We start from the raw sequence: 10,378 nt of genomic DNA on the forward strand, positions 1-10,378 counted from the left end.
CCGTACATACTAAAATAAAATCAGGAAAATAATGTAGATATTAACATAACATAACTAAAAAGTAAAATTCTGAATAACAATTTAAATAGTAAAACTGTGACGGGTATATGTCATTTCTTTAAGAAATGTTGAGGTGAAAAGTAAAACAATCTAAGAAACTATCTCCTCATAAATCCCCTCCTATAATGAACCCTTCTTATCTCCCAAACCTACTTGTTCTATTCAGTTGAAGACTCTTACAATTGTCAAGGTTCTACATTTTAAAACTGTCTTTAACCTTAAGCTACACATTAGTACCAAGCATTTTGGATGATGTTTTGCAATATTATGTTAATTAACATATGAAAAATAAAACTATAATTGCAAGTTGGGTTTTATTTTTGCTGAAGCAAACTATCAATAGGATAAAAATAGCTAAATTACTGGAAAACAAATTCTAAGGATAAACTGCCAATACAAAAAAGAAAAAAAGGCATGCATATAAAAGAATCACACCCATTAGTGCAAATATTAAAGCAACTGGTCTGTAAGAAACTGTGTCTATAAATTTCTCATTCTCAAATATCTCTAAAAAATATATATTTTTGTAATTCCATGCTTTGTAAAAATTTTGCTATGGTTACCAATGGGGAAAGGAGGTAGGGAGGAATAAATTGGGAGATTGGGATTGACATATACACACTACTATATATGAAACAGATAACTAATAAGGACCTACTGTATAGCACAGGGAACTCTACTCAATACTCTGTAATGGCCTATATGGGAAAAGAATTTTAAAAAGAGTGGATACATGTATATGTATAACTGATTCACTTTGTTGTACAGCAGAAACTAACACAACACTGTAAATCAACTATACTCCAGTAAAAATTAATTTAAAATAAAATAAAATAAATATTGGAGTTTTTTTTAATTTAAATAAAAAATGAAGGAATTCACAGAAAATTGTGGTATATAATATCCTGGGGATGGGGGGTTGGGGAGAGATAAGACAATTTTGTGGCTATTCAAGGTATATGAACAGTCACTTTTTGTGGAAAGTCCAAAACAAAAATGGAAGCCGGGCACACCCATAGTCCTCAGGGCCCAGAGAAAGGATTCCCTGTATGCTAACCACTGCAACACGGCTTCTGCATCACCCCAACAGCATTTATTTCAGCAAAGCATTTTAACATAGAGCAATGTAGCTTTAGGGATAAATATAATAACATTGAACATATCTAAGTTGTAGATGAAAATGAAAAATGTATCACACCTCTATCTAAATAGGATCGGAGGCAGATTTTACCAAATAAATTGTTTCTTCTGAAATCCAAAAGTAGCTTAAGTGCAAAATTCTGACTTTAACAAGTATAATTCTATAACAAGAAATTCTGCTATATGCAGTCTGTGTAATAGATAAAAAATCGTGACGGATACAAAGCCAGCAGTGGCATGACCCTGCCTTTAAGAAAGGCATGTTTTCATTCTCCACGTTAATTTTTAAATGTCTTCATTCTATAAATTAACATTATCAAAAATGACAAAATACTTTAAACTGAATAGTAACCAAAAATAATAGGTATTAGACTACTAATGGACACCTCTGTAAGAATCACATTCATTTTTCTCCCAAATTAGTGAAACCTGCTTTGAGAAACCTTTTAGTTTTGGAAAATTTTTAAATCGTGGGTGATTCTGAGATTCGAAAAACAATCGTGGGTAACCTTGAATTCAACAACTAATTTTCCTATTGTATTGACGAGGCATAGTTACTTAAGACGTTTGGCAATGAGTTATTCAGAACATTAGAGAAAACCTCAGAAAATTTGAATGAAAATTGCCAGAATAAAAGAGCTAGGATTTTAATCATGTCTGGGGAATCTTCAGTAGAATTCAGTTAAAGACGAAAAATATAATTTACCCAGTGGCCACTAACATCCCAATAAAATGTTTAAATCTAATACAAGATTTTAGCTCTGTGGAGTATATCCTCTGCTTACCTAAAAAAAAAAAAAAAATCTATTTCAATTTAAGTTTAGTTCCTGTAATAGCATCCGCTCTGCAGATTAAGCTCTTTCACTGACTTTTTTTAAAAGGGAGGAGAAGGAGGAGAACAGAGGAAGAAGAGGGAAAACAGCCCACACTCTTTGAAGTCAACCATAAGGCAACACCTGATGGAATAACCAGGAAACAACCGGTCCTCTACAGCCTTCCTTAACATTGTCAGGACTCCAGAACGTCTGAAAGTGTAAGTGTTTTTGGAAGAGATTCCGAGAGAATCTGGGCTCTGGCATGAATCAGCATTTTATGGTCCTAATGTCAAGGTGCAATGACCCCATCACTTTAAAGGCTTGACATGAAAGGGAAACCTCTTGAATCAGCAGGTTGAAGTCTGCGAGACCTCAAAAAGGAATAGCACAGGAATAAATCCCTGTTACTATGAAGCTTCTATAGCTTCATACAGTAATCTTTATTTAAATACTCAGTTTCTCACATCCTAAATAGAATATTTCAACCAAAGCCATTCTTTGATTTCTGTTTGGTATAATGTCTTTTCTTGAAATTCTCTCGTGATATACATGGAGTATGAAAGCTTAACTACAAAAAATCCAATGATAAATTAATTATTCTCATGTATTAAGAGCTACTTCATTCTTTGTAACTTCCAATTGCTTATAATCGAAGTTTTACACCCCAGGTTGTAAGGTATTGTGTTCTGGTACATTTGTCCCCAGTTTTCTTCACACCACAAATTCTCATAATTGCTTAAGGGCATCCAAGTTGATTCTGGTTTTATGAAATTTTTCCATACATTAAAGTGGGTGACTCCAGGCTCTCGTAATTACCTCGACAAAATGACAAAACATGATAGCCCAGCCAATCTATAATTACTCACAATCTATAATTATAATATAATTATATATACACACACACACACAAATTCATGCAAAGTGTAATAAAGGTTTAGCAAGCACCAATTAATGTGATGAACACAGATACACAATCTCAATAATTCATGACTAAAATTCAATGATAAGAAATATACCTTAAAATAATATCTGAAGGACCTACTGGATAGCACAGGGAACTCTACTCAATATTTTGCAGTAATCTATAAAGGAAAACTTAATATATATATATATATCTGAATCGCTTTGCTGTACACCTGAAACTAACATGACATTGTAAATCAACTCTACTCCCATAAAATAAGTAAATAAATAAGATCTGAAGAGTCAAAGTTAAAAAGCCTTGATTCTTTCTCCAAGGAAAAAGTTTACTTTTAGAATTCTCTCTTGTCCAAGAGCATTTATAATCAATGATGTTCCTGAATTTCTTTCCAAATCAAATTCACAAGAAGACTGAAGATAATCTATTTTAAAAATAAAATCGAAGGCACTCTTTTTAAAAGGCATTCGGAGTTATTTTTCAAACACATCATTTTAAGTGAGTTTTTCCAAAATAGATGCCATTTACACATATTTCGTCCATCTCTCTAAATGAATGGGTTTCCGTTGCTTCAGAAGGCAGTTTGCTGAGCAGTTTTACAAAAGAACAGTATTTCTCCAACATCTCCATCTGCTGGCTTAGAGGAGAAGTAGATTTTATCTGCTGTTTCTTGAAATTTAATATTTTTATAATTTATTGTTATGAAATTGAAATATGAAACTATTAAATTATTTTTAAGTAGCTTAATAGCTATTTGTCAAAGTCTTTCAGTAAAAAATAGGAAAGATTTTGAAGAGGACATTTACTATTTAATATTTTTAATTCCAAAGCCCTATGTGATCAAATACTCATGTTCATAGCCCTTTTAGACAGCTTTATTTTGTTTAAAATAAAACACATTTACTAAAACAAATAGTAAATAGTACATTAAACTTTATTAAAACTTTTTAGAATGCAAACATACGTAGTATTCGCCTAAAACCTGCTGTTGATTTTGTTAACCTATACACAATATGTGGTGTATACACATATGCCAATATCACATTTATTATTTTCACAAAAGTGTTGAGTTACTGTAATAAATTGCTTTCGTAGAAAAACTACTAGAATATCTCCACATCCTCAGACTAAACTTCTTAGACAAGACCCAGCAGACAGTGCACAGGAAAGGCGTCCAGGCCAATAAGGATTTGAAAACTATTTGAAAGAGCATTGAGGGGAAAGGTTAGGAAAAAATGAATTACTATAGGAACAGCATTCATTTATTCTGTGACATCTAGAAGACGCTCAGCAAAGGCTGAAGGGGGCAGGGGGGAAGGAAGGAAGGAAAGAATTCTTGAGGCCCATTACTGATTCAACTGTTGAACATCAGATGCTAATTTATTTATTTTTCTGATTTCATGGATTTTCTCATATTGAAGTCTTATGTTTAAGCAACCTTCAGGGAAAAAAAAAAAACTCACCTTAGTAGGCTCTCTAGCTAATAAGAAAGAAGGAGGAAAGGAAGTGGGGAGGGAGGAGAAAATAAAAGGAGAAAGTAAGCAATTGGAAATCTGTCTTTATTTCCTCAGGTACCCATGGAAACAAATGGGAACAAGTAGGTCCTTCCATTATTCCCACTGTGACTGTGAAAGAGGGAGTGGCAGGGAGTTCAGAGCTTGCACAGTCACTTACCCAGTTCACAATATAATGACTTCATTTCGTTTGCATAACTTTAACCCATTCCATGGATCCTGCTGGACCCTGAAAGCCCCATCGGCCTCAGCAGTTCCAAAGAAGACCCTCCATCTCAGGAATACAACTAAATTAGCAGACTAATATCTTTTCTATTTTGAAATTATATTATTAAGGTTTACAACTCTACTTTCTTAATATATTACATTTATACGTTACATTTAGGGTTAAATTTACCCTATGGGATTTTTATGGTTTAACTCGGAGGAAGGACAAGCTACTTTATGAACACTGATTGATGATACACATTTTAATACTGGAGTTAAGAAGCAGAATTCCTTAGATTTCTGGAGGAAATGGAAGAAAGTCGGTTGGGTTTCTATCAACATATTTGACACTGCTGCTTCCACTTCATATAGGAAAGAATCATGGATTCCCCTGACTGAGAAGACAAGGAAACAAAGGCTAAGGAGAAAAAGCCTTGAGCACGATTTAAGTAATCAAGACTCATCTTAATAAATTTGATATTAGAGATCTCTATTCATTTCTTGACTGCTAACTTTGTGAGCGTAGTTTATACAAGCATCTCTCTCTCTCTCTCCCTCTGAAAAGAGGTAAACTAATTTTACATTTTCTATTGCTCTTGGGAGAAAAAAAAAAAAGGATACAAACACTTCATTTCATTTTGCAAACTCTAGATTGCAAAATTCCCAAAGGAATGAAGAAATTGAGTGCCTGGTCGACGAGTTAATGTCAGCTCCAGAAAATTCTATTCAATGAGTCTCTCTTCTGTACCAGGGCCTCAACTAGTTCTGCTCAGCAATCAGTAAGACTACTTATAACACGGGAGTTGCAGAGAACATGGCTCTGAATTCCCGGGTCGGAAACTTGAAAATGCATTCAGTTCCTCACCATAATCTGTTTTAGTGTCCTAGAATAATCCATGGAGGAGAAAATTTGGGACCTGGAGACATGTAACTTTTTACTTTAGCTCCATTTTCTAAGAAAAACAACAACAAAAAAATCTGTGCAAAATGAAGATCTGACTTTCCCATTTTCTCAGAATTGTGGTCAAGCGAATTAAATTGTGTGGTTTTCTTTTTAAATGAAATCTATCTCTTATTACATGGATGTACTCATTCTGTGGAAATGTATGGATTTATATATGTGTTTAATATATGTACAGTTTCTGCCTGCATATCTTATTTCAATAAAATTTATATTAAATAAATCTATCCAAAAATATTGAGACTGAGGACCTAAACTAGTCACCTAACCTTACCTAACCATTATTTTTAGTCTTTACAAAGGCCCAGCACAGTCATTCAGCATTTGGAATGAAGACATATTCATTGCTTTCAGGGGACCTATCTCCTGTGCTCTCAGCCAGGCCCTGGCATGATCTTCACCAATGAGTGAACTTCTCTGTCACTGACCATTTTCAAATTCTTTTCACCTTGTTTAAAATATCTAGATCCTTCCAATAATCATCTTGCCTTAGGTTCATTACTTTCCACAGCATTTTCACACTAGTATACAATTACATACAGTCAGATACTTAGCACCATTGTGTGTCAAACTCACAATTCAGGGGAAAAAAAAAAAAACCGGAAACCTGATATCAAATAAAATGAATAATTATAAAATAATTTACTTGATAGGTAAACAGGCCAAGCATAAAAGCCTTCAAAAATTAAACTACAGCCGGTTTCTTTGTATACATACATATATATATAAATTTTCCAAGATATATATTATTATATTCTTCTATGGAGTTTTTTTTAAACTGCAAATCCACTTAAGCCTCTCTCTCTCTCTCTCTCTCTCTCTCCTCCCCACCTTTTCTCACTTAGAACCAACATGTGAAGAAAACACACAACACTGAAATCTTCTGAAACAGGTTTTCATGAACAGTTGACTTCTAAGCATCTAACAGGACCATGATGACGACCCCTGCTCTATCGGTCAAAGGCAGTGGTTTCATTCCTTCATTCATTCGGTGGATGGGAGCTTCAAACCTAGCGGATGCTGTTTCGGACACTACAGTCAAGCTAACCCCTGGGCTCTACGATTAAGGCTTATCACGGAGCAGGGGACGGCCACCAGCTGCCTGTCTAACGTGGGGACCCCGCGGTCGGGCTTTCTCTGCGGTCATGTCCCTCTGGCTCCTTTGCAGGTAGCCAGAGTGGGAGGGGGGCCATCTGCAAGTCCCCCCGCGAAACTGTCAACTGTGCAATAAACACTGAGAACGTCAAGTCCGGAAAGAGTCCCCGCAACCCAGCCGGCAGGAAAGGATGCCAGCCGCTGGCAGAGGGCAGGGGGTCCGGGGCGGCCGCGCCTGGACCCGGGCCCGCCGGCCTTCCCACGGAACCGCGCGGGGACTTAATTGCTTGGGTCCCACACTCTGAGGCCTGGACGGAGCTCCGCGGCCGGTGTCCGGACACCGCGCGCCGCGCCGGGAATAGCAGGATGGCTGCGGAGGCTAAAATGGCTGGTCGGCGGCTTCTCCAGCTTCCGAGCTCGGCGCATCCCGCCGCTTTCGGGTCCTTCTCCTCCCGCTGCCTCGGCGGGAGCCCCGCGACCTGCGAACAAGCGCCCCGGCCGGCGAGGGCCCGCGGCGCCCCGGGCACGCTCGGGCCGCAGCTCCCGGGACCGCGATCCCCGGCCTGCGTCAGCCGCGCCGCGCCCCTCGGGGGGCCTCGGGTGCCGAGCGCACTGCGGGGCCGCTGTGACGACGTGTCCCGTCTCGGGGGAGCATACAGGCTCACGGGGTCCGCACGGGGACCCCGAGCGGGGCCGGCGGATTCCAACCCGGGGCCGTGGCGTCTACCCAGCAGCCCGACGGCGCGCCCCGGGGCACCGCGTGCTCGCGGGGCGCAGGGGTGGAGGGCTCGCCTCGAAGACTCCAGCTACGCCGGGAGCCCCGCACCCAAGGACGCCCCCTCACCTCCGACACCCACCCCACCCGAGCCCCAGGGCGCACACTCTCCGCCGCCTTTCGCCGGCTCTTCACCGCCCCCAGGCCCCAGCCAGCGGGGGTCCCCGCGATCGCCGACACCTTCCCCCGACGCTGCCACACGCACGCGCGCGTGCAGTCACTGCGCCCCGACACTGACACGCAGGAACACACACGCTCTCACACACACACACCAGCCCGCTCTCCGCGTGCGGCCCCCCTAAAGGGCATGAATATTCCTTACTCACAAGCATTGGTGACTGCGAAGCTGTTGGCTACCTCCAAATTGTCGATGTGGGGTGTCAGTCTGAACTCCGAAGTGGAGAACTGAACCATCCCTACCCGAAATGCACTGTATTCCTGATCGGCGCCCCTGGGAAACAGCCCCCCTGCAAAGAACAAACACCAAGCGGGAGGACAGTGTCAGCGCCCGGCGGAAAGCAGGGGAGCCCGCTAGCGCCCGACTGCCCCGGAGCCCCTCGTTCACACTAGCAGGCCGAATAAACACATCCACGGACCCGGGAGCCGGTGTGTGTGCGCGTGTGCGTGTGCGGGGGGGGGGGCAGCATCCTAGGCCGAGGGTCAAGGCACAGGGGGGCCCGAGGGCAAGGTGGGTGGCCAGAAATGTCCTCCCTTCCTAGTGATCACAAGCTGAGCATTCAGACCCCTACAGAAGCTGAACAAACGGGAAGATGCTGTGACGGCAGAAGGAATAAAAATCTGGGGGTCATTAACGAGAAGCCCTTTCCCTCTCTTGTATCAGAGGCATAGTCTTCTGCCTTTGCCTCATCCTAAGAAAAACATATATATTCCAGGCAGTTTAAACCTGGAATGCAGTCAACGTATGACATAAGTCTACATGACATGAATTAATTTGTCCACCGTGAACAAAGATTACCACCAAATTATGCACAATTCAAAAGCAGAGCACAAAGGGTACCTACCTATCTGTATGCTGTTAGAAGAGACACCAAAAATCAGTCCCCACAAAACAGGAGAAAGGAGGACAGATATATGCATAATCTTTTGCATTTCCAAGAAAAGTAGAGCATCCACAAAATACCCTTTCTTTTTTCCCCCCCCCCTTTTCCTCCTCTTCCTTCTTTGGCCGTTCTCCTCGGCAAATTAGATCCTCTGCATTTTGAGACAGCGATGTAGCACCGAGCTGCTAGAAACCCGAAGTGGCGGCAGAGGAAGCCCTGTTTCCCAGGTCCTGCGGGTGGCTGCCGCCCTGCGCCCGGTCCCCGCTCGCGAAGTCCGGAGACTGGCTGGATGCAGCTTCCAGCAGGCTGCCGCTGTGGTCCCAGCGCCTCGGCACACGCAGCACGCGCCCATGCACTCACACACTCACCCTCGCGCGCTTCTCCCTCTCCCCGCTCTCACGCGCGCGCGCGCGCACACACACACGCGCACACACACACACGCACGCACGCGAGTCCCAGAGACGGGCCCGGCGCGCGTGCGCGAGTCGCGGGGGGCGGGCGGGCGGCCGGGGCGCTCCTCCCCCTGCGCGCCCCGCGCACCCCGGCGTCGCGCGCACGGAGCTGGGAGCGCGGCTCGGAGTCGGGCCGCCGCGGCCCCCGGGCGAGACCTCGGGTCTCGCGAGCTGTCGCGCCCACCGGCGCTCGCCTTTCAGCACCGCGGACAGCGCCCCCTCTCCCGCCCGCGCGGCGCGTTGCTACCTTTGTGCCGCCGCGGCAGCTGCGGCGCCGGGAGCTGCTCCAGCCCCGACCGAACGCGGCAAAGCCCGTTTCCGGCTGCCGTGCGAAGCCGAGTGGCTCCGTGCTGCTGGCGGCGAGGCGTTCTCTCACCAGGCCCTGCTGCCGTACGATACAAGCAATTCCGATTTGTATCTGCCAGAGCCCGTACAGCCCACCTGGCAATAGGGAAGCGCTGCCCCCCACCGCCCCTGATCCACCAGGAAAGCAAGCGAGCGAACAAAACACCCATGAGGAGGGGTTCCAAAACGGTCAACTTTAGCTAAATGGGAGGTAGCCGGGATCCAGGGAAAACCCCGAGGTCTATCTTTGAAGGCCAAAGCCGCACCGGAGAAGATCAAGACTGAACCTTTGAAATACTTTGCATGGAAACCCCATCTTTACACTGTGCCCAGCCTGCTGCGTGCGGGTCCCTCTCGCAGCTTTCACTGCAGACTTCCCCCCTCTTACCCCCCCCCCCCACCGTCGTAGAGACATGTGTAGTCTTGGCTCCTTAGAAGTCTGTCTTTACACAGCTTGAAAGCAGAAGACTCCGTTTCAAGGAAAGCTTCGTAGGGTAACGCAATTAAAAGCAAGTCTTGCGAGGCCGCTGAGCTGCACACGCTTTCCCAGAGACTGCGTTAGAAACAGGCTGCTCCATCGCGTTTTGGTCGTGAGTTTTGAAAATATCACCGCCCAAAGAAGGTAAACTAAGCTCTCACCGCTTTGAACCCGCGAACTGGAGGCCACTGGAGAAGAAAGATGAGGCTAGGGATTAAAAGTTTGTGGGGAGGGGGTTGGTGGGCAGGATGGAAGCCTGGACTTCCCCGTGGGAACTTACGGGCCTCACACTGCCTGCCAAACTCATGCCTGGGACCTGCTGTGGCAGAAATTCCTCACTCCGTCTATGGCTTTTGCGGTTTAAACAAAGCAGTCAAGGACGACTGAGTACAAGTGACTGTTTCCAGAAGGCAGGAGATCGGAGCCCACGCTACGGAAGGCTAGCCTGGTAATATGTCAGAACGCCAAGAGCTAGTCTATCGTGCTGCTTTCCTCTGCACTCGTCCCATTAGTGTCATTCGAACAGCCTCCTTGTTGACTGCAGGGTCTCATACTT

General features: G+C 44.1%; 1 protein-coding gene across 3 annotated transcripts in view; it reads right to left on the reverse strand.

The window, feature by feature from the left end:
* GRIA2 (glutamate ionotropic receptor AMPA type subunit 2) overlaps nt 1–8,683 on the reverse strand; it is a 171,236-nt gene extending 162,553 nt beyond the window's left edge. For 2 of the 3 annotated variants that reach the window (XM_061191775.1, XM_061191776.1), the window contains exons 1-2: nt 8,509–8,596; nt 7,813–7,953 (exon numbers count right to left, since the gene is read on the reverse strand). In XM_061191775.1, coding sequence (XP_061047758.1) covers nt 7,813–7,953; nt 8,509–8,596 — 229 coding nt within the window. Of the gene's footprint in view, nt 1–7,812; nt 7,954–8,508 lie in introns of all 3 variants that reach the window. The other variant, XM_061191777.1, reaches the window with a different exon arrangement.
* Nucleotides 8,684–10,378: the final 1,695 nt, after the last annotated feature.

The sequence above is a fragment of the Eubalaena glacialis genome, chromosome 5 (genome assembly GCF_028564815.1).
Source record: "Eubalaena glacialis isolate mEubGla1 chromosome 5, mEubGla1.1.hap2.+ XY, whole genome shotgun sequence".
Lineage (NCBI taxonomy): Eukaryota > Metazoa > Chordata > Mammalia > Artiodactyla > Balaenidae > Eubalaena > Eubalaena glacialis.